Below are 25,325 nucleotides of genomic sequence, written 5' to 3' on the forward strand. Positions count from 1 at the left end.
TTAAAGGAAGTAGGTGAGGAAATTGCAGATGCTTTAGCCATAATCTTCCAAAGCTCTCCTGATTCAGGAATTGTCCATTTAGATTGGAAAATTGCAAATGCAACTCCATTATTTAAGAAAGGTGAGAGAGACAAAAACCAGGAAATTAAAGACCTGTTAGTCTAATATCTGTTGTGGGGAAGTTATTGGAATCTATAATTAAGGACAGTGTGACTGAGCACTTGAGAAATGAGCTGATTAGAGAGAACCAACATGGATTTGTAAAGGGTAGTTTAGGTCTAACAAACCTAATTGAATTTTTGAGGAAGTAACTAAAGTAGCAGACAAGGGAACTTCTTTGGACTTTTATATGGACTTCTAGAAGGCATTCGATAAGGTTCCACTTGAGACTGTTAGCTAAGATTAAAGCTCATGGAATTGAAGGCAAATTATTGACTTGTTTACGAAATTCGTTAGGCGGTAGAAGACAGAGAGTAGGGATAATGGGTATGTATTTGAATTGGAAGGGTGTGACTAGTGGTGTCCCACAAGGACCTGCGCTGGGGCCTCAACTATTCACTATATTTATTAATGACTTAGATAGCACAATAGAGAGCCATATATCCAAGTTTGCCGATGACAAATTATGGTGGCATAGCAAGTAATGTAGACGGAGCATAAAATTACCAAGCGACATTGATAGATTAAGTGAGTGGGCAAAACTGCGGTAGATGGATTTCAACGCAGGTAAATGTGAGGTCATCCATTTTGGACCAAAAAAGGATAGATCCAAGTATTTTTTTATAATGGTGAAAAGCTGGGAACAGTGTGTAATAAATTGGATATGAAGGATAGAATATTGGAGCCTGGTCTTCAATTGCTTCCAAGCTTTTATTCAGATCAACATTACCCACTATGCACTCCCTAGATAAGCTCTCATATGAATGGATATAAGAGTTCCCAATTGACATGCAACACCTGAATACAATTAACACTAAATGATATGGATACAATTAACACAGTGGAGGTCCAAAGAGATTTAGGGGTTCATGTACACAGATTACTAAAACGTAGTGGTCAAGAACAAAAAATAATCGAAAAGGCTAATGAAATGTCAGTCTTTATATCTAGTGGGCTAGAATATAAAGGATAGGGAGTTTGCTACAGCTGTACAGAGCCCTAGTTAGACCACATCTAGAGTACAGTGTACAGTTCTGGGCACCGCATCTTAGAAAGGATATAATGGCCTTGGAAGGAGTGCAGCGCAGATTCACTAGAATGTTACCAGGGCTCCAAGGGTTAAATTATGAGGCGAGATTACATAAACTAGGCTTGAAGGTTAAGGGGTGATTTGATTGAGGTTTTAAGGATTTTCTGCTAGTGGGGGAGTCTGGGACAAGGGGACATAACCTTAAAATCAGAGCCAGGCCATTCAGGAGAGAAGTTAGGAAACACTTCTTCAGGCAAAGGGTGGTAGAAGTGTGGAACTCTCTCCCACAAAAAGCAGTAGATGTTAGCTCAATTAATAATTTTAAATCGGAGATCAATAGATTTTTGCTAGCCAAGGGTATTAAGGGATATGGAGCCAAAGTGGATAAATGGAGTTCGGATACAGATCAGCCATGATCTCACTGAATGGCGGAACAGGCTCGAGGGGCTAAATGGTCTACTCCTGCTCCTATATGCATATATTATTGAGTGTGTTGGGTGTGTGTATACATACGTACATGTATTTATATACACACACATATACACACCTAGACCATCCAGTTACAAGATTATATACACATACATACATCCCAAGACTACCCAGCTACAAGATTACATCCACACACACCCCCTGAGGCCATGAGCTACGATACTACACATGCACATCTAGACTACACAACTAGACTGTCCAGCTCAGGGACTACATACACATAATCCATCAATGATCATGCACACATAAACCACCAAGACTGTCCAGCTATGAGACTGCACACATGTGCACAGACTATTTGCGATGACAGCTGTACAAATACATGGACTGTCCAGCAATCAGACTACATGCACAAAGTTACCGGCTATCTACTAAACTGCACATACAGAACACTTAGACTAGTACACTGTATGCATATACACACACACATTACTTCCATTATACAACTACGATGCCTTGAGTTGATTTTTCTTCCTGGTAAAACCACATCCAAAAACGAACAGAAGTTAATTGTGCCCTGAGTGATAATGTGTTATCGTTCAAATTTCCTGGGTCAGACCAATTCACAGATCCAGGTGCAGACTGGGGCATATGTAAGGAGCACGCTAATGTTGAGAGAAGCAATTTGTGTGCAAGTGAAATTTAAAATGGATGTGGACAATCGAAGGGGAGTGTCAGAATCGGGGGGTGGTGAGGGAAAGGAAGGACAAAAATTCCAAAAGCTATTAGAAAGGCTCAAAAAGCATCTCAACCTGTTAGCAATCTCTGCCGAAGTTGAGGGAGCAGCAGATTAAGAAGTGACAAGACAAAAATTAAGGGAAACTGAGCCCTATTCGCAAGCTCAAGGCTGCAGCTGACAGTTTGCTCAGTTGCTGTGCCAGCCTGCTGCCGCATTTTAGCAGCAGGCATCCTTACAGCAGACGGTACAGCTCTATATCTGGCTTTGCCGACCCAGACCTTGTGAAGACACTTCCCCACAGCTATTGCCAAGTAAGTGCGACAATGTCCTGAAATACAGTTGGTGGCATCTTGGCACGTATGCCCAGACTTTGCTAGATGATGATCACTCTGGCATGCCTCCAATCCATGCAGTACCATGTAAAGCAGGAATTGCTGTGATTGGAGTGCTTCTGAAGAACCATCCATCTTAAGTTACTCTGGCCTTCACATGCCATTGGGCCTGCTGTCACAACCAACCTGAAGGTTGGAGCCGCTGCACATACTAATGGTGTGCGAAAGCGAGGTCTAGTCCACAGATGGCAGATGCGAGTCGGTTTGTAGGCACAGAGCACCTCTCTTGCAACCGGACTTGCCTCGGTGGTCCCCTTCCCAGCAGTTCAGATAGAGGGATTTCCCTTGGGAAACCCACTGATGTCAGAACAAAGCATGTGAATGGCCGCTGCATTATGACTGTACTAATAGTCTCACACAACTTATACGTTGATTTAATAGAATCCTTCATGGTTCATATAGGAGAGAATGCTGTTGACTGCAGTACATGGGACTTTAGGGAAACGTGCCATTTGAAAAATCTCCGAGCGTTCTCTTCTGTTGTGTTCACTTGCCCATGGAAGAATGATAAAATTGTTTGCTCTGGCAACCGCTACTTCAATCGTCACCACCGACCCCTTGGATGGAATTCAATGCGGCTACTTTGACAGCCGCTGGCAGCACCATGCCCATCCTACAGTTTGGCTGCAGGTCTCTTGCAGAAATATTGCACAATTCTGTCATAGACTCCCTGGTGAATGAGAGGTTGTGAAAATATTGCTCCTCTGTAGGGTCCACATAAATGCATTGGGCAGAATATATTTGGTTGGCAAGGTATCAGCAGGCAGGAGCCCACACTCTGCAATGTCACCTCACTTCCTGGCATCCAATTTTTCCTACTCATCCTCTTCTTCCTCCACTGAACCTGCTTAACGGAGCCTTGAAGGGAATACTCACTGTGTAAGGGGAATGGTGGCAAGCAATAAGTGATCCCCCAAATCTTTTAACCAAAAGCCCTGGCACTACAAATAAAGGGTGAACTTTATGACCAACACCTGTAACTAAGTGGCAACGACAAAACAGTAGCAGTAAACAAAAATAGCCTATGACTTTCTCGCCCTCCAACAGATTTGCATTAGAATCATCCCCATTTACCTTTATCGCCCTGCTTATGTGAGTAAGCATAACACCTAACCTGTGTCCGGCGATCACAAGAAAGTGACATGGAAACATCATTTCTATGTCATTATAATAAAATTTAAATGGCCCCACCAATCTCTGATGCAAAGCTTCTACCCCCTGCCTATGACGCGACTGGAAATGCATTTCCTTCTCATAACTCCCACTCAAGTGCTAATGTGGTGAAAACGATTGGAAAATTGGGGGCTGCAATTCTAGAATCAAAGAATTTTACAGCACCGAAGGAGACCATTCAGCCCACTGAGCCTGTGCCAGCACTCAAGGGGTTATCCTCATTTAGTCCCGTTCTCTTGCCCTGTCCCCATTTCATTTAAAGTTTTTCTTTTTCAAAACTTCATCCACTTCCTTTTAAAAGCTATTGTGGATTCTGCCACTATTGCTGGTAGGGCATTACATCTGCTAATAACCCTCCGAAACATATTCTCCCCTCATTCTTTTCGCGATGATCTTAAATTTATGCCTTCAAGTTAACAACTCACTGACCAGTGGAATTAGCTTTTCTCTATTTACGTCATCAGAAGCCTTCTATTTTTAACACCTCTATCAGATTTCCACAGACACACACACACACTTACCTCCGGGGTGAGTTGCTCCAAATGACTGGTCAATCTGCTCTATGGTTGGAGCTATAGCCTGAGAGTTGAAGTGTGCACCACTGCAACACAACAAAGAACAATCAGAAAGCCCCATTACAAAAAAAAAAGTTTAGTAGAGTTTGGAGACTTCTCCAACAATACAATGGGGGAGGTAGGCTACCTTCCATTGTTCGCATCCCCCCCCCTCCCAAAAATCAACCTCAGGCCTGAAAGCACCTTAAAGATTTTATTATGGGCATGTTATAGCTGGCAATTACATGCAGGAACAGATCCACTTGATTTCTTTGTAGCTTGCTGCCAAATATCTGAGTGTATAAGGAGATGGTATTCTTTAGCACTCCTCCCAGTGACAGAGGCATTTCTTCCACATCCTCCCCATCTGATCACAATAACCACTGCTCACCACCATTCCTCATTTTGTGGGGAGCGCCCTGCAGTGAACAGACTGTTCTTAGTGTTCAGTCAGAATGTATAGTACAATACAGGCACTCAAACCCTTACAATCCTCCCAGTGCCTCTGTTCTATATATACACAATGTGCAACAGCCCAAAGGAATTTACTTAACCTATAGCAACGGTATGCAAGTGCTCTATAATTACCAGGGTAGAGGAAAGATGGCTTTGTTGGATTATACTTCAAGTTTGAGAATTTGAGACAAATGCTAATGAAATTGTTAAAAAAACAAATACTGCTTGTGGTGCGCTGATAATCAAGTGCAGCGATTACAGCACCAGAAAAAGCAGATAAGATTGCTTTGCCAAAGTTACTATTGCCAGAAATGCAAACTGTTCAATCGCGCATTCCATGGAGTTCTTGTTCTCAGCTGCATTGCTGTGGGAGATGAGAGATTGAAGCAAAAGTAATCCCTGGGTTTCCTTGGTCAAATCACTTGGTGGCCACTTCAGAGCAGCAGTCACTGAGGGCTGGGAACAAATCACCTGCCCATCATAGAATCATAGAAAATTACGGCACAGATATCCTCTTGGCCTCAGCTGGCGCATGGCAAAAGTAAGCTACAGGGATGCAAAATATTTGGGAAACATTCAATACAACAAACACGATCAATACGATGTTAGAATCTTCAGTTATCAAATGTTGCAATAAGATGATTAATAAATTATAACCTCTCAGATTCATCCTAGTATTTGGTTGTATTGGCCCCTTTGAGCCAAAGCTGTGGTACGCATTTTCTGTTAATGGGCAATCTCCCTCTGTAGCTTACCAAGGGCTTCAGAAACCCAGTCCTGCAGTTTCATATGACCGCAGCAAAAAAAAAACTATTCCTTCATAATTTTAGGGGGCACGGGGTAGGTCAGTGCCACAGCGCACAACACACAACTCCGAGTCCTGATCTCCTCAGCTCTGATTCAAATCTCAGCCGTGTTGGACATGAAAGCATCAAGCAGAAGCTGCAATGTCTCCCAGCAGAGAGGAAGGAAAGTCAGAAAGGTCATATCTGGGTAGTCTCTGGTGCCTGTTGCAAAGGCGGGGGGGTGGGGGGATTATTGGTAATATGGAAGGAAATTGCATGCCAACCCTCTGAGCTGCAGTATGAAGTGAAAGTCAGAAAAAATGTGATCCATACTTTTGGTTTCAAGACAATGCCATCTGCCCTGCACAACAGTTTAAGAATGGGACAGAAATGCAATATTGTCATTAAGAATTTGAAGTGCATAGAGTCCAATGCACTTAGTGAAGATAGTAGATAGCCCAATGTACTGTAAATGCAGCTCAGTTCCAGGGTGATCTCTAAGAGACTTCCCAAAACTTGAGAAAATTACTGGATTTACCCACTGCAAAATAGAGTTAAAACACACACACACAAATCCACACAATCTTAAAATGGACACAAGTATTTTAGTCACTAGCTACCTGTCAAACAAGGGGAGCTTTTCCAATCAACTGGCAAGAGGCAGCAGACAATGTGTCAACAACAGGAAAATACAGTAACCCATGCTCTATTAATGAATAAAATGTTCTAAATTAGTTAATCTCAACTTGGGTGGCAGCCTGGGTGTCCACCACTAGCCTCAGTATCTCAGTAGGGTGGGTGGGAAGAATTGGTCAGCCTGAGGTTAAATAGCCTGCAGATAAAGTGAATAACAACCACTTGGGTGAGGTAATGGTGAGTGTCCTACTCCTGCAGAATCATATCCCACCGAGGCGCCACCACCATTGGGAAGGGTATAATCATTTAAAAAAATGTTTTAACAAAATGTAAACATTTAATGACATTTTCCAATTTTTTGTTGGATTTGTTGATATGAGCTTTGGCTCTCTGGCTGTGCTCTCTTTTAGCAGGTTACAGCTCAGTCCAAATGTAAAATTTACTTCGCCTTTTCATGTTACAATACTGTCTCACCTTAAATGTTAGCACAAGAGAGCAAAAAATCTGGGCAGAGTTTTATTTACCAGAGAAAACACACAACACAACCACATTAACTTCTTGCATTCTCATCTTTTAAACAAAAAAATCAGTGGGAACACAGCATGCTTAGTCTTGGGATCAGGCTACAAGAAAATAACCGGGCAATGCCCATGTTTTTACAAAGCCTTGGCAACACCACTGCAGCCAGATCACAATGATGAAAGAAAATCAAATTAGTGCCAGACTTCACTCAATTATTTTGCCAATAGAGGACAGTCAAACTTTACACCGTCCTGTAGTCAGCATACTTTGAACATGCCTCCAAGGGGCCATCAACCTATACTTAGGGTCCCAGCGCGATTGTTTATTGCGAGGTGTAGCAAGAGAAACGCAGTAAAACTACTCACCAGTATTTCAATTTAACTTTACTCAAGTCATAAACTTCAATGACCTATTGGGGGGGGGGGGAGGGGGGGAAAGGGAGAAAAAAAACAAAAGATCAGTTTTGCCATTGTGCCCCAAGTATTACATTAGATTTGGAGAGAACAAGAGTTCTTACTGCTGGTACTACATCTGCACCGCGGTTCTGTATTGTTTTGTTTCCACCCTACTGCACCGTACACAACTGGTAAATAATTTGCTCTAAGGCCTCTTGAAATTGGCTGCTATAAATGCATCAGAGTGGTCAAGGTTAACACTTGCTCAGATTTCTCCCCTTCCCTGTATTGAAGCATTTTATCAGTCCCCCCCTTCCCTTCAGCTGAGCCAATTGAAATGAAAATTGTACCATGTGAAGACAAAGTCCAACTCACCCAATCCTACCATTCACCATCCAATATTGTACACTTTTTTTTGGGGGGGGGGCAGGGAAGTACTGAGAAAATGAAGGAGGAATTAATAGCACATATTTGGAGACAATGGGCAGAATGAGACCCAAAGTATAGAAAGATCTGGGATCCTACAAAACTCGCTTCATAATTACGCACAACTTTCCAAGTTATGAGCTGCTGAGTCAAAAGAACAAAGATCTCTGTGGGTATTGCACACATTCTACATCACTAGAACTAAGAATGCAGGGTGTAGACGGAGGGCTGCCACGTCAGTTAAGCATTCCTAGAGCTAACCCCTCGCCAAGTATAAAGCTGGGGCAAGGTTTCCACAATAACACTTTCAAAATTGCTAGCCATAGGATACAAACAACACACATCAATTTTTGTGCAGGAATTCATGATCCCCATCTCAACTCCCAATTTACAACCTTGGTCATTCAAGTTACAAGGGAACCAAACTAGGTAACAGTTGGCACCATACAGTTCTGGAAAAGGGGCGTTAGGGTAAGAGTTGTCCAGTTGGGCCTGTAGATAAAGGGCAGTGCTTTGGTAAATGGCCCCAGATGACTTCCGTGATAGGGATGGGAAGCCTCTGATAATTCCTGGAGTCAGCAGTACTGTACAGACTGCCTCTTCAGACCCTCTGGTAACAAATGTCATACCAAGCATGGGACTCAGATGTCAGATGAGCAGAATGCCACCCGAAGTGATAGCTGACTCATCATTTTAATGCCCAGACAATATGGCAAAGCAATTAAATAAAACAGAATGCTGCAATATATAGCCAGAATGGGTATGGTTGCCTAGTGGTTATGGCAATGAAGTAGAAACCCAGAGGTTAGGAGCTCAAGCCACGGCAAGTTGTAAAATTGAATTTTTTTTTAAATCTAGTGATTTGTGGGTGGAAAATGAAAGCTGCTGGAATTTTTGCCCACATCCCAATAATTTTTTTTTTAAAAAAGGGTACAAGTCACTGAAGGTTCTGCTGGGGCTTTAAAGTGCATTGGTCAGACCTCAATTGGAGCAGTTCGAAAAGCATATACAAGACATGGTAAAGGGGACGGGTTATGAAGATAGATTAGAAAAAAATAACTTCTAGACAATCTGGTGGCTAAGGGGACTAGAAGGTCACATTTAGGAAAAATTAATAAATGATGTAGATAGGATAATTCTTGAATATTGCTTAAAGCAAGTCAGGATATCAGGAAGATTGAAACAGGACATAGTTTCAAATTTGTGAAAAATAATTTTCAAAACTAAGGACAAAAAACTATTTTCACTCTGATAAATGTGTGTGTGGGGGGGGTGGTAAGTAGAAGAAGAAAGAGTAAGGATGTTAAAAGAGGCTGGTTATTAAATGGAAGAATTAAGGGTACCACAGCAATAAACTTTGATGGGCAGAATGGCTTTTCTCGTGTTCTTATGAATGTGTCAGGATGCTGTACTTTTTAAAAATTTCATAGTTGTCACTCAGTGTAATTGGTGTATTAATACCAACGTACCAGGAGGGAGCAAATCACATTAAAGCCAACATGATTTAGAGTTGTGCAATGTGTTTAAGATATACTCATTCATCACCTCAAATTACTCCTAGCAAACTGTTGTACGGCTTGTACGCTCTATCGAGACAGGCTTGGAAAGACACACTTGGCACTCTAAGGTGTTTTTCATAGCTCAAGTGCATGTATTATAACATTTTCCACACATCCTCTATTGCACTTTACTGAACTCTTATTGACAACACTGCCACTAACAGTTTGTAATCAAGTACACTAATGAGATCTAGCAGCAGAAAGTTGCATTTACATAGCTTATCATCACATTCTCAGGACGCCCCAAAAAGCTATACAACCCATGGATTACTTTTGAAGTACAGTCAACTGTTTTGTTGGCAAACACAGCAGTCAATTTTCACACAGCAAGATCCCATAAACAGCAAATGCATGAAGGAACATGAGTAGGCCATTCAGCCCTTCAAGCCTGCTCTGCCATTCAGTTAGTTCATGGTTGATCAGCACTCCATATCCCTTGATACCCTTACCTAACAAAAAAATGTCTTGAAAGCTCTAATTGCACCATCATCCACAGCCTTTTGGGGAGAGATTTCTACTACCCTTTGTGTGAAAAAGTGCTTCCTGATTTCACTCCTGGATGGCACGGCTCCAATTTTAAGATTACGACCCTTTCCTCAGAGGAAATAGTTTCTCTGTATTTACCCTATCAAACCTTTTTAACATTTTATTAACACCTCGATCAGACCACCCCTCAAATCTTCTAAACTCAAGGGAATAGAAGCCAAGTTTATGCAACTTGTTCTCATAATTTAACCTTCTAAGCCCCTGTATCATTCTGGTGAATCGGCACTGCACCCCCTCCAAGGCCAATATATCCTTCTTGAGGTGCAGTGCCCTAAACTAAGCCCAGTACTCCAGATGGGGTCTGATCAATGCGCTATACAACTGAAGAATAACTTCCTCCCCCCCCTTTGTATTCTAGCCCCCTTGAGATAATAGTTTTTAGTGGTGTTGGCTGACGGAGGATATTGTCCATGACACTAGGAGAACTCTGTGTTCTTTTCTTCTTAAACATCCATCTGAGCAGACAGAGGAGGATTCAGTCTTACGTCTCATTTGAACAATGGTATTTCCAACAATGCAGCACTGCCTCAGCACGACACTGGAGTGTCAGACAAGATTATGGGAAGTTCACAGTGAGGTTCTCTGACTCAGATAAGAGTGCTAGAAATGAGTCAGAGAGCCTCACTGTGAACTTCCCATAAGAGTCGACAATTCAATCCAGCTTTCCCTTACCAGACTACACTGTTCCTGCTGCTGAGAAAATGCTGTAAGTCAGACATGAGCTGGATCAGTGCCAAGGGACACTGGCTCTTTGTAAAATCAGCACTTAAGCAGAGTCAGCAAAGCCAATAATACAACACACTCAGGCACCTTGTAATGTGAAGGATCAAGCTTTGAAAGACACTCTCTGCTCTCCAACTACAATTACTGCCACCACTAATGGATGGCAATTGTAGGAAGAATTATTTGTATCCATACACATTTGTTCTTATAGGGCACTAAATAGGCACAGTTCAAATTCATTTCACTTGCCCAGAGCTCAGAGGAATCTCAGTCTGAGCTTGGAGCTCCAGTCTGAGTGTCAAATCAAAACCACTCACCATTTAAAGGGGGTGGCACTGTCACCAGGGAGGGACAAGAGCTTTTAAAGTCTTGTATATCATGAAAATAGTAAGAATCAAATGAGTACTTCACAAAGCAATTCAAAAACTGTTTAATAAAGAAAGTACCAGTATAACCCACAGGCAGGGGAAGGGGCGCGGGGCGGAGGGAGGGGGAAGGAGCTCCAGTCTGAGTGTCAAATCGAAACCACTCACCAATTAAAGGGGGTGGCACTGTCAGCAGGAAGGGAAGAGCTTTTAGGGAGGGGAGGGGGAGGGGGAGGGGGAAGGAAAGGAAAGGGGCCGGGGGAGGGTGAAGGAAAGGAAAGGGGCCGAGGGAGGGAGGGAGGGAGGGCGAAGGAAAGGAAAGGGGCCGAGGGAGGGAGGGTGAAGGAAAGGAAAGGGGCCGAGGGAGGGCGAAGGAAAGGGGCCGAGGGAGGGAGGGTGAAGGAAAGGGGCCGAGGGAGGGAGGGCGAAGGAAAGGAAAGGGGCCGAGGGAGGGGAAGGAAAGGAAAGGAGGGAGTAGCAGCAAGGTGAGAAGGAAGGGGAGGGAAGGAAGGAAGGTTGAGAAGCAAGGTATCAGGGTGTGGGGGTACTCGTATTTCTGCAAATGAGGAAACTCACAATCCTATATAATTATATGAAGCCCTATTACAGGTTTTGACACATATTCAGCCCCAGCTCCAAATGTTGGGCTGCCTGTTACTAGCTGCACTAAGCAGCTACCCATGAGTTGGGAACTGTATGGTATTAGTTTTGGTGAGCTTAATTTCTTCCCTGACATAGTGTTTATCTGCATACAGCCACGTCTTCATGTACGTGCACACACAGGTACAGGATGTCCCTTTCTTGCCAGAGCATGTGGTGACTGCCAGTACTGTGCAAATCCAATGACGTCGGCATTTTATTCGCACACAGCTGCCAAATTTCCCAATCAGCAAGGTTTGTTTACTCAGACTGTTTAGCAGCGAAACATAGAATCATAGAATGGTTACGCCACAGAAGGCGGCCATTCGGCCATTGAGCCGATCTGGGTGTCCTAGTACATGAGGCCAGGGATCTGGGTGTCCTAGTACATGAAGCACAAAAAGTTAGTACGCAAGTGATTAGGAAGGCAAATGGAACGTTGTCATTTATTGCAAGGGGAATGGAATATGAAATTAGAGATGTTTTGCGACAGTTGTATGGGACATTGGTGAGACCACGTCTAGAATACTGTGCGCAGTTCTGGTCTCCTTATTTTAGAAAGGACATAGTTGCTTTAGAGGCAGTTCAGTGAAGGTTCACTCGACTGATTCCTGGGATGAGGGAGTTATCTTATGAGGAAAGGTTGGACAAGTTGGGCCTGTATACACTGGAGTTTAGAAGAATGAGAGGTGATCTTATTGAAACATATAAGATCCTGAAGGGACTAGAAGGGGTAGATGCTGAGAGGATTTTTCCCCTTGTGGGAGAGACTAGAACTAGGGGCCACAGTTTAAAATTAAGGGGTTTCTCATTTAAGACCAAATAGATTCTGTCCTTGACCCTTCAAGAACATCCTCGCTCTCCAGCACTACAATATTCTCCTTAATCAATACTGCCACCACCACCCCCTTCCTTTTTTTCCTTCACTACCTTTCCTGAACAACTTATATCCAGGAATATTTAGTACCCAATCCTGCCCTTTTTTGATCCAGATCTCTGTTTTTGCCACTACATCATATTCCCATGTGGCTATTTGCGCCTTCAGCTCACCAATCTTATTTACTACACTTCGTCACATTTACAAAGGTGCACTCTAAACCTATCTTAGACCTTCCCGAATTCACTCAGTCTGATCCCACCTAATACTGTACTATTTTACTCTCTCCCAAGCCTTTGTACACCTCGTTTCTCCTTTCTAATACTACATCCTAGTGTCCAACCCCCTCCCAAATTAGTTCAAACTCTCCCCCACAGCACTAGCGAACCTCCCCACGAGGACATTGGTCCCAGTTCTGTTGAGGTGCAACCCATCCGTCTTGAACAAGTCCCTCCTGGTCTAACCAAGGTTCTATACAAGTTTAACATAACTTCTCTGCTTTTCAATTCTATCCCTCTAGAAATGGACACCAGTGCTTTGTATGCTTTTTTAAAAAAAATGGCCTTATTAAACTGCGTCTCTACTTTTAGTGATGTGTATCTGTACCCCGAGATCCCTCTGCTCCTCTACCCCATTTAGACTATAATCCAAAAAGTATGTGGCTTCATTCTTCCTACCAAAATGCACCACCTCACACTTATCTATATTGAAATTCATTTGCCAATTACACTCCCATTCTGCAAGTTTATTAATGTCTTCCTGTAGTTTATTGCTGTCCTCCTCAGTATCAGTCCATGGAAATAGCTGCCACCTAGCAACTAGCTGTCTCATAACAACATAAGAAATAGGAGCAGGAATAGACCAAACGGCCCCTCGGGATAGAATTGAAAAGCCCTTCGGCCCAACATGTCCATGTCGCCCAGTTTATACCACTAAGCTAGTCCCAGTTGCCTGCACTTGGCCCATATCCCTCTATACCCATCTTACCCATGTAACTGTCCAAATGCTTTTTAAAAGACAAAATTGTACCCGCCTCTACTACTGCCTCTGGCAGCTCGTTCCAGACACTCACCACCCTTTGAGTGAACAAATTGCCCCTCTGGACCCTTTTGTATCTCTCCCCTCTCACCTTAAATCTATGCCCCCTCGTTATAGACTCCCCTACCTTTGGGAAAAGATTTTGACTATCTACCTTATCTGTGCCCCTCATTATTTTATAGACTTCTATAAGATCACCCCTAAACCTCCTACTCTCCAGGGAAAAAAGTCTCAGTCTATCCAACCTCTCCCTATAAGTCAAACCATCAAGTCCCGGCAGCATCCTAGTAAATCTTTTCTGCACTCTTTCTAGTTTAATAATATCCTTTCTATAATAGGGTGACCAGAACTGTACACAATTCCTCCCCAGCTCAGTCTTCAATAGCCGACCCCTTATCCTGAGACTATGCCCCCTAGTTCTTGACTCTGCAAGCCAGGGGAAACAACCTCTGAGCATCTATCCTGTCAAGTCCCCTCAGAATCTTGTATGTTTCAATGAGATCACCTCTCATTCTTCTAAACTCCAGAGAACATAGGCCCATTCTACGCAATCACTTCTCATAGGACAACTCTCACCCCCCAGGAATCAATCTAGTGAACCTTTGTTGCACCGCCTCTAAGGCAAGTACATCCATCCTATGATAAGGAGACCAAAACTGTACGCAGTACTCCAGGTGAGGTCTCAATTGTAGTAAGACTTCCATACTCTTGCACCTCCTTACTCTTATACTCCATCCCCCTTGCAATAAAGACCAACATGCCATTTGCCTTCCTAATTGCTTGCTGTACCTGCATGCTAACTTTGTGTTCCTTGTACAAGGACACCCAAATCTCTCTGAATGCCAACATTTAATAGTTTCTCACCATTTAAAAAATATTCTGTTTCTATTCTCCCTACCAAAGTGAATAACCTCACATTTCTCCACATTATACTCCATATTCAACCTTCATGCCCACTCACCTAATCTGTCTATATCCCTTTGCAGCCTCTTTGTGTCGTCCTCACAGCTTACTTTCCCAACTAATTTTGTATCGTCAGCAAACTTGGATACATTACACTTGGTCCCTTCACCTAAGTCATTAATATAGATTGTAAACAGCTGAGGCCCAAGCACTGATCCTTACGGCACCCCACTAGTTACAGCCTGCCAACCTGAAAATGACCTGTTTATTCCTACTCTGTTTTCCGTCTGTTAACCAATCCTCTATCCATGCCAATATATTATCCCCAACCCCATGAGCCCCTATTTTGTGTAACAACCTTGTCGAATGCCTTTTGAAAATCCAAATATACTACATACTGGTTCCCCTTCATCTACCCTGCTTGTTACACCCTCAAAAAACTCCAGTAGAATTGTCAAACACAATTTCCCTTTTATAAAAGGTGTGTTGACTCTGCCTCATCATATAGTTTTCTAAGTGCCCTGTTACCATTTCCTTAATGTTAGATTCCAGCATTTTCACGACAACTGATGTCAAGCTAACTGGCGTGTTGTTCCCTGTTTTCTCTCTCCCTCCTTACTTGAATAGCAGGGTTACATTTGCTACCTCCCAATCTGCTGGGACCATTCTAGAATCTAGGGAATTTTGGAAGATCATAACCAATGCATCCACTATCTCTGCAGCCACCTCTTTTAGAACCCTAGGATGTAGGCCATCAGGTCACGGGGATTTATCGGCTTTTAGTCCCTTTTAGTCTAATTATCTGATTTTTCACTTAGCCATTTGAGATAGCTAAAGAAAGACTTTCATTTATATAGCAACTTTCACAACCTCAGGATGTTCCAAAGCACTTTATAGCCAATGAAGTATTTTTGAAGTGTAGTCACTGTTGTAATGTAGGAAATGTGGCAGCCAATTTGCATGCAGCAAGATCCCACAAACATCAATATGATATGACCCGATAATCTGTTTTTTTTAAATAAGTGATTTTGGTTGAGGGTTTAAATATTTGCCAGGACACCAGGGAGAACTGTCCTGCTGCTCTTTGAAATAGTGCCATGAGATATTTTACATCCATCTATGAGGGCAGACAGGGTCTCAGTTTAACATCTCATCCAAAAGCGAGGTGTTAAGTGGCAGCTAAGCCCTAGGGCTAGACAGACTGGATGCAGGGAGGATGTTTCCCCTGGCTGGGGGGTCCAGAACAAGGGGTCACAGTCTCAGGATACGGGGTAGGACATTTAGGACAGAGATGAGGAGAAATTTCTTCACTCGGAGGAGTGGTGAACCTGTGGAATTCTCTACCACAGAAGGCTGTGGAGGCCAAGTCACTGAATATATTTAAGAAGGAGCTAGATAGATTTCTAGATGCAAAAGACATCAAGGGGTATGGGGAGAGAGCGGGAATATCGTATTGAGATAGAGGATCAGCCATGATCATATTGAATGGCGGAGCAGGTTCGAAGGGCTGAATGACCTACTCCTGCTCCTATTTTCTATGTTTCTAACTAGTAAATAGCCAATACCTAGTATTCTAAATCAAAATGGTGTCAGTTGACACCAAATTCTAATCCCTATTGATGTGAAGCTCATTAATCTCCAAGCAGTTCACACCTTGCACATTTACCTGCTAAAGCGTATTCAGTTTTTGAATTAGTGTGATTGAAGAGCCGAGATCAATGTTACATATACCTCCTCAGCTGCACAGAAATGATGTATTTCACACTCTGCAGATGGATTAATAGCTACATATCATTGGAGATTAGAAATTTGGGGTCACTCAACACCATTTGAGAATCAGAGCACTCGGTGTAGTTTGTGGTACACCGGCATTTGTTTCACTATGTACAATGAGGGGAAATGCGAGAAAGGAAAACGGGAGAGGAGGAAATAGACTGGCAGGGGAGAAATTCTGTGACAAAGATACAGCTAGAGGCCCTGAATTTAATACATTCAAGTGTCAGCTCTTAACTCATTGTGGAATCTGACCGACTATATCTAGAAGATTTTACTCTTGATCAAAATAATCATAGTCAGACCAGCTATTCACAGCCATGTGCTTTACTATTTGAAAGTAAGAAGCTTGATTGCATACAATAGGGGCTTAGGTCTGGATTCAAACTGCAACGTGGATTCTTCTAGCCTTAGATATCCAGGTTATTATGGGTTTGCACCCACTGCAAGATGGATACTGGATTATCTATACTGCTCGATGGTTCTAGATAGAGCTTGCATTTATATAGCACCTTTCACATCTTCAGGATGTCCCAATCCAATTAAGTACTTAAGTGTAGTCATTGTTGTAATGTATCAGCCAATTTGCACACAGCAAGGTCCCACAAACAGCAATGTGATAAATGATCAGTTAATCTGTCTAGTGATGTTGGGAGAGGGATAAATGTTACCTAGGATGACTGGAGAACTCCCCTGCGTTTCTTTAAACAGTGCCATGGAATCTTTTGCATCCACCTGAACAGGCAGATGGGGCCTCGGTTTGACGACTCTTCCGAAAGACGGCACCTCCCTCAGTGCAGCAGTTTCCTCAGCGCTCAAGTCTCTGGCTTGAACCTATGAGTTTTTGACTCAGGTGTGAGTGCTGCCACTAAACCAAGGTGACACTTGTTTTTCTTTCCCTATAGGTCTGTGGCATTTATACAAAAAAGACTTGAAATATTAGTCCTACATCTTGCATGTGTTTATTCACAACTAAAACAGAAAACAAAGGGCAGATGCATAACTCAGAAACAAACAAAGGACACTGTGACTATTGCCCATAGGATCAGGAGCACAAGAACATTGTGCCACTCTGTGAAAACATTATGGATTCCAAACAAATTTTTCAGCTGTCTTTCTCAATGCCTTGGCTCCAACCCAAAAGATGAACAATACAAATAGTGAAGCGATGCCAACTTCAGACTAATTAGAAGATCTGTTTCACTGCGTCAGAACAGAAAGCCAGAATCCAACATAACTGGTCACAACTCCTCTCCCCAAGTCAGGTGGCACTGCCCCATGAGGCGGACAGTTTCTTTCCTTAAGAAAGAAGAAATATCTGAAGATTCTTCTGTAGAGTCCAACATAAGCAAAGTTGACATAATTCATTTAGCAGGATCCCTGGAGAGTGCACTTTATGAGCGCAGTCACTCCAGCCCAGAACGAGCAGCTTTAATGAAATGGGGAAAAATCCCACCCCCATTGACTTTATGCAAAGCACAGCACAAACCCACGAAGAAAGCAAATAATCAACTCCTAAACTTTCCCATTTAATAACCTGCATCAGTGCACCTTTCCAGCCTGACTGAAGTAAATGGAGACTGAATCTGGAGAGCAACTTCTGCATGATACACTAGTTGGTGCCAGCATACACAGTGTGGTACACCAGCCTTGGCAGTCCATTATCAGGAATGTAACTACTTCACCACTTGGTCTACCATCAGCAGTCTGGCCTAGGCTTTTCTCTTCCACATCCTTTTGATTAGGGCGCATCCCCGCCAGGGCAGGACTTCCATATTTAAATATGCGACTCATGCCAGTCTGAGGGCAGAGACTTGCTGAGGTGGGCTGGCTACAGCAGGAGAAAGAGGCAGCCAGTGACCTGCACTTCTGAATAAAGAATTTCCCCTTTTAAAAATCTCCCATTATATTAATGGGATTTGTGCATGGCAGTGCTGGAAAGTGGCTGCACAACATTTCCCCGGGGTCCCCCTCTGCCAATCTTTGAAAGATGGGGCCCAACAGGCAGCCTGTGCTTCCAACATTCCAAGTGCAAACGGCAGGAAACACCAAGTGGCTGCTCACATACGAACCAGTGCAGTTTGGCCCACTGGGACTGGCCCCCAGAAAATAGCAGGAACGCAGAACATGTCTTAGTTGCTTTTCACCTCCAACTGGCCAAAATCCACTGAAAAAGTGGCAGGAGAAGGAAGAAAGCCTTGGACATAATATAAATGCAACTACCTCCCCATGTGGTCTATCAGCTCACTAGCTTCTTTCACTGTCCAAAAACAAAATAAAATTTCTTTCAATTATTTGAATTGTCAAAACAAGGACATGACAGCTCTGGTGGAAACTACTTGCTCACTCAACTACCTCAAGTAGCATATCACAGCATTGAATTATAGAACAAACGAAAGAGAGCGAAGAAAAACGAACCAAACTGTAGAGTTCTACAGCTGACAATTTACATCGAAACTACAGCATAGAAACATGCCAGTCGGCCGAAACGGTCTGTCGGCATTTAAGCTCCAAATGAGCTTCCTCTTTCTCCCTCATGTGCTTATCTAGCTTCCCCTTAAATGCATCCATGTTATTTGCCTCCACTACTCCATGTGGTGGTGCGTTCCACATTCTAACCACTCTTTGGGTAAAGAAGTTTCTCCTGAATTCCCTATTGGATTTATTAGCGACTATTTTATATTTATGACTCTAGTTTTGGACTCCCCACAAGTGTAAACACTTTTTCCACGTCTACCCTATCAAACCTTTTCATTATCTTAAAGACCTCTATCAGGTCACCCCTCAGGCTTCTCTTTTCTAGAGAAAAGCACCCCAGCCTGTCCTGCTTTTCCTGATAAGGATCTCCTCTCAGTTCTAGCATCATCCTTGTGAATCTTTTTTGGACCTTCTCCAATGTCTCTATATCCTTTTTATAATATGGAGACCAGAACTGTGCACAATACTCCAAGTGTGGTCTAACCAAGGTACTACACAAGTTTTGTTAAAGAAAATGCTGTTGCAGGATACTTGACTAACGACAGTACATCTCTGACTTAAGCCCCGAGATAGTTCCCACTCAGTGTTTTTTTAAAAATCTATTCATGGGATGTGGGCGTCGCTGGCGAGGCCAGCATTTATTGCCCACCCCTAATTGCCCTTGAGAAGATGGTGGTGAGCCGCCTTCTTGAACCGCTGAAGTCAGTGTGGTGATGGTTCTCTCACAATGCTGTTAGGAAGGGAGTTTCAGGATTTTGACCCAGCGACGATGAAGGAACGGTGATATATTTCCAAGTCGGGATGGTGTATGACTTGGAGGGGGAACGTGCAGGTGGTGTTGTTCCCATGTGCCTGCTGCTCTTGTCCTTCTAGGTGGTAGAGGTCACGAGTTTGGGAGGTGCTGTCAAAGAAACCTTGGAGAGTTGCTGCAGTGCATCCTGTGGATGGTACACACTGCAGCCACTGTATCCTGTGGATGGTACACACTGCAGCCACTGTGTGCCAGTGGTGAAGGGAGTGAATGTTTAGGGTGGTGGATGGGGTGCCAATCAAGCGGGCTGCTTTGTCCTGGATGGTGTCGAGCTTCTTGAGTGTTGTTGGAGCTGCACTCATCCATGCAAGTGGAGAGTATTCCATCACACTCCCGACTTGTGCCTTGTAGATGGTGGAAAGGCTTTGGGGAGTCAGGAGGTGAGTCACTTGCCGCAGAATACCCAGCCTCTGACCTGCTCTTGTAGCCACAGTATTTATCTGGCTGGTCCAGTTAAGTTTCTGGTCAATGGTGACCCCCAGGATGTTGATGGTGGGGGATTTGGCGATGGTAATGCCGTTGAATGTTAAGGGGAGGTGGTTAGACACTCTCTTCTTGGAGATGGTCATTGCCTGGCACTTGTCTGGCGCGAATGTTACTTGCCACTTATCGGCCCAAGCCTGGATGTCGTCCAGGTCTTGCTGCATGTGGACACGGACTGCTTCATTATCTGAGGGGTTGCAAATGGAAGTGAACACTGTGCAATCATCAGCGAACATCCCCATTTCTGACCTTATGATGGAGGGAAGGTCATTGATGAAGCAGCTGAAGATGGTTGGGCCTCGGACACTGCCCTGAGGAACTCCTGCAGCAATGTCCTGGGGATGAGATGATTGGCCTCCAACAACCACAACCATCTTCCTTTGTGCTTGGTATGACTCCAGCCACTGAAGAGTTTTCCCCCTGATTCCCATTGACTTCAATTTTACTAGGGCTCCTTGGTGCCATACTGATGTCAAGGGCAGTCACTCTCACCTCACCTCTGGAATTCAGCTCTTTTGTCCATGTTTGGACCAAGGCTGTAATGAGGTCTGGAGCCGAGTGGTCCTGACGGAATCCAAACTGAACATCAGTGAGCAGGTTATTGGTGAGTAAATGCCGCTTGATAGCACTGTCGACTACACCTTCCATCACTTTGCTGATGATTGAGAGTAGACTGATGGGGCAGTAATTGGCCGGATTGGATTTGTCATGCTTTTTGTGGACAGGACAACAGGACATACCTGGGCAATTTTCCACATCGTCTGGTAGATGCCAGTATTGTAGCTGTACTGGAACAGCTTGGATAGAGGCACAGCTAGTTCTGGAGCACAAGTCTTCAGCATTACAGCCGGGATGTTGTCGGGGCCCATAGCCTTTGCTGTATTTTACTTGGAGTCTAAGAGTGATCTTTAACATATGTTAAGTATTTGCTAATCTACCTCTGAGGAGGAAGGCTTTAATCACACGCTGCAAAGTACACCTCTCTTTGGTAGGATGTAGTTCAGAGTCAAGACCAGCCTGTTCTGCCTGATAGAGAAGTGTGGGAAGTTGTGGAGTTTGGGATATTTTATAGGGAGGGGGGGGGGGGGGGGGGGGGGGAGAAAAGAGAAAAAAAATCTGTGAAATCCTGCTTCCATTTTGCTGTCAGCGAACATTATCCCTTTTGAGTACCTAGTGTAGATTTCATTATTGTACAGATTTTCCGTCACTTCACTTCCGTAGAAGTGCAGACACAATATATTTTATGGTATTCTCTGAACAGCCTATACTTTCTACACAATTGCAATAGTCTTTAGGGGGTCAGCTAGAGGTCTGGTTGTAGCAGACCCTTTTCAGTGAGAGCATTAAATGATTGAGGCCCGGCTTCAGACAGACCTGTTCCTTGTACCCCACAAAAACTGCACTTAACTGTGATTAGATTAAGGAACAGTGCGGGTTTAGGACCCAGCACGATAGAGGCAGGAGAGATCAGCTTATAGTCACTTCCATTTGACCCCCCTGAAGACTAACTGCAATTTTGCAGAAATTGTAGGCTATTCAAAGAACACCATAAAACAAGCAGTGCCTCTGCACACTTGCACAGATGGCGATGGAAATGTGGTGCAATAGTGTACAGGGTACTCAAAGGGTTAATATTAGGTAACAAAACAGATGTGGAATTCCATGAATTGTTCCCCACCTCAGTATGCCCCATTCTGCTGCCTGCCCAAACTCCTGCATCAGCCACACCAGGATAGTCTGGGCTCTGAGCTACTCCTGTTGGTCAAAGGAAAATGCACTCTGCAGGATGGGATAAAGCCTTCTCCTTCCTTAGGGAGCAATTGTTGCTGTAATCCTCCAAGAACCCAGCAAATATGCCTGCTGAAGGCAGCCAAGTTCCAGTGCCAGATAAAGCCAGCAGTTAGAATTGATGGGAGTCCTGTGCTCAGTTGCCAGACAGTTGCGGCAGGTTACTGTGAGGTGATTTGAAGTTCAAATTTTCATGGCGGCTTTCCAACCAACATCTAAACGCTGCTTGTGAGGTCAATAGTCTACACATCTCAGTGATTCCCCTCTCAGGTAATTAACCACAAACATCCTCATGCCTGAAGGAGTTGAAGGGAATGTATCCAAATGTGAGCAGTACACTGTGCTCCTCTGAAAAAGTGGAACATATTCAGCTGCCTGCCTTTTTGTTGAAGCTTTCTTTTAAGCCACAACCTACGGTGCCATAAACATTCCTGCATCTTGAGAACACACTTCTGGGACACAATGCAGGAATGCTCATGGGAAGTGAAAACTAATTGGACAGCAGCACGCATTCTGAAAGCATGGGCAAAACTCAGATATTCAAAAAACGGGGCAACCTCAGTATAGTGCCCATTGTGATAAGCCCTTCCTAATAAGGTTCTCCATAAAATTGACATACACACAGACTCAACTGGCCTTTTTATTACTGGGGAATTGGAAGAGTGTGGAATTTGCTATCAAAACATGGGAAAAGTAAAAATAAGACACAGGGCAAGCATTTATACAGGAGAGCGAGGGGCTGCAATTGCTGTCCCATTCTTTTATAAACATACCCACTACAGTGCTGTACGACCTACGGAGTAGGAGAGAGAAAGGAGACTGGGATAGGCTACGTTACATCCCACAGATAAGCTCCTCCTCATTGTTTCAATGTTGTTCATCCGCCACGTTCCAATAAAAAAAGACATCACAGTTCACATCACTTTAAAACCTTCTGTTGCAGGCTTCTTCCATAGCTAAATTAGCAAAAGTAACTGTAGCTGAGTCATATGGAACAGAGGTTTGATTCTTAGGCTATGCCAAATTAGCTGATCTCAGTAAGGGCTCTATAATTAGTCAATGCTCCTGTGCTTAGAAGGGGAAAATCAGCTCGGGCCCTTGCTCTCGATCACTATCCTGTGATCCCTGCTGGATGTGCGCACATGTGGACATCACATGGGAACATGATTGGGATTTGCCACGATGTCCTCCACTGTCAAATAGCGTGCCGACACTCATCATCAAGGCTCGCTTGAATGACCAGTGGGCGAGAGACTGGAGAGTGCCCATTACCTGTGGAGGCACAGCCCACCAGGAGTTGCCTCCTTCTAGAAGAGTAGGACAGAAAATTGGTGAAAACTTAAAACAAAAACATCTTTCTGGCAATATAACCTCCCTCAGAACAGAAGGGAATGAATTCAAATGACAATTTGAATTTTCTAATGGTAAATGTCCAAGCATTCCAGGTCATGAAAGAAAGCTCTGCATATGGAGGAAGAACTACATTCAGAGATGTGGAGATGCCGGTGATGGACTGGGGTTGACAATTGTAAACAAATTTACAACACCAAGTTATAGTCCAGCAATTTTATTTTAAATTCACAAGCTTTCGGAGGCTACCTCCTTCCTCAGGTGAACGATGTGGACCGATGTGCACGCTATTTGACAGTGGAGGACATCGTGGCAGATCCCAATCCCAATCATGTTCCCATGTGATGTCCACATGTGCGCACATCCAGCAGGGATCACAGGATAGTGATCGAGAGCAAGGGCCCGAGCTGATTTTCCCCTTCTAAGCACAGGAGCATTGACTAATTATAGAGCCCTTACTGAGATCAGCTAATTTGGCATAGCCTAAGGTCCACATCGTCCACATCGTTCACCTGAGGAAGGAGGTAGCCTCCGAAAGCTTGTGAATTTAAAATAAAATTGCTGGACTATAACTTGGTGTTGTAAAATTGTTTACATTCAGAGAGGAGAGGGAATCCCAGAAGTAAGCACAGAAGTTTTAATTCTGACTCATGGTTTCATGACTAGCTAAAGATTAACTCAAAAAAAAACACCAACACTAAGCAGTCCATGGGGAGATAGCTTACAGGTTTAACTAATGTGCTGTTACAAAACAAACAGTTGCCCAGACTGAACAGTAACCATGGCCCCATCTGTGAAGAAAGCCAACACTCCGTGATCAAGAAATAAAAAGCTATTTTCTTTCCAGTGAGAACGAGGCATCAAATAAAACACAGCACTATAATGTCTTGAGATAAATAACATAAGAAAGCATTTAGGCAAAAGATTCAGTGGGGTCTTTGGCAGCCAACACAACAGGCTTAACAAAAGTTTAAAAACTTAAGTTTAACTTATTAGAAAACTTAATTCATGAGCATACCGTCTTCAATATTTTTTTTTAAATAAAATTTTTGCACGTGCCAGTCCAACATAAAAAGAAACTTAAATTTTTCCACTATTTCCTGTCAGCATTGTAAGTTTTGAGAGTGGAAGCTTTCCTCGATACTTAGATTATCCATCACCAAAGGGAAAAAATATTCATTAATAGGCAGCCCCGCTCAGGAAAGTTAGACCCTTGCACTTAAAAATTTGATAGAAAACTTCAAGAACTGGAAGATTAAAAATTACCCCTTATAATCACAGTAAAAGCTCATGGCTTTCAGCTTCAGCAGCACAGCCAAGGACAACATGATTAATATCAAAACGCTGAACATATGGTGGAACTCTGGTGTAGGGTATGTGCCACTCTATCAAGGATATAGAATTTAGCTAAGAGACGGACTTGTATGCTCCTTGAGCACTGCAACAAAATTTGCAGTTTCTCTAATTGAATTACTGGACTACATTTATAAAACTACATTAAAAATCTTGCATGTAGGCACAAATTTTTTCATTATAAATTCCTATGCGCACAGTTAGAATAGAAACTGTCTATGTAAACTTGTCACACAGTAATTACACCCCCACTAGTGGTGGTGCTTGGCCATACATTTCCTAGCCCCTCAGCCCATACAGCAAAGAAACTCCTCTGGTCCCATCAACTCTACTTCCCAAATTCCCATACATTTTGCTATTTAATTATAAATATAAAAATAAGGATAGAATATCACTTTAAAACAATTACTGAATCTGTGCACACTGGTCTAATTATTCTCTACTGATATGAAGGCTAATCTCGGTCTTGGCATCCCATTTGCAGTGCCAAGGGAGATTGACCAGTATATTGCAACAAATATAGCATCTTGTTACATCAAAGCATCTCAATGCTGCATATTAGAATTATTTTTTAAGTGTATTAACTGTTGTATAGGAAAACAAGGCTAAAGAATGTCTCTGACCTTTAGTCTCTGATTATAAGCATCGAAAAGTAGTTTGATTCCGTCCTGAGTCAGATTAAGGATGAGGTCATGGCTGAGCGGCGACTGCAAAGAAGAAACACCCCATTAAAGAATTAACAGTGAGAACACCTTACACAGCATTTATGGCATTAGATGCAAAGAGTTGTGTTAAGGTTGTTTTACATAACCATGTGCAGTGGATTGCCAATGAATGATCACTCTCACTAAAACAGAATGGCCTTAAACATGACCTAGAAAAAGCACCATAGCACAAATCTCTGAACCTATTTGCACTACTGCAATAAATCAGTGCTTCTTCT

The 25,325-nt window shown here is 43.2% G+C and overlaps 1 protein-coding gene across 1 annotated transcript in view; it reads right to left on the minus strand.

The window, feature by feature from the left end:
- Positions 1 to 25,325, minus strand: part of phaf1 (phagosome assembly factor 1) — a 71,302-nt gene that overhangs the window by 29,512 nt on the left and 16,465 nt on the right. Inside the window, exons 3-5 of the mRNA XM_067997724.1 lie at positions 25,006 to 25,089; positions 7,241 to 7,284; positions 4,444 to 4,523 (exon numbers count right to left, since the gene is read on the minus strand). Of these exons, the coding sequence (XP_067853825.1) occupies positions 4,444 to 4,523; positions 7,241 to 7,284; positions 25,006 to 25,089 (208 nt within the window). The remainder of the gene's footprint in view (positions 1 to 4,443; positions 4,524 to 7,240; positions 7,285 to 25,005; positions 25,090 to 25,325) is intronic.

The sequence above is a fragment of the Heptranchias perlo genome, chromosome 16, assembly GCF_035084215.1.
Source record: "Heptranchias perlo isolate sHepPer1 chromosome 16, sHepPer1.hap1, whole genome shotgun sequence".
In the NCBI taxonomy this organism is placed as follows: Eukaryota; Metazoa; Chordata; class Chondrichthyes; order Hexanchiformes; family Hexanchidae; genus Heptranchias; species Heptranchias perlo.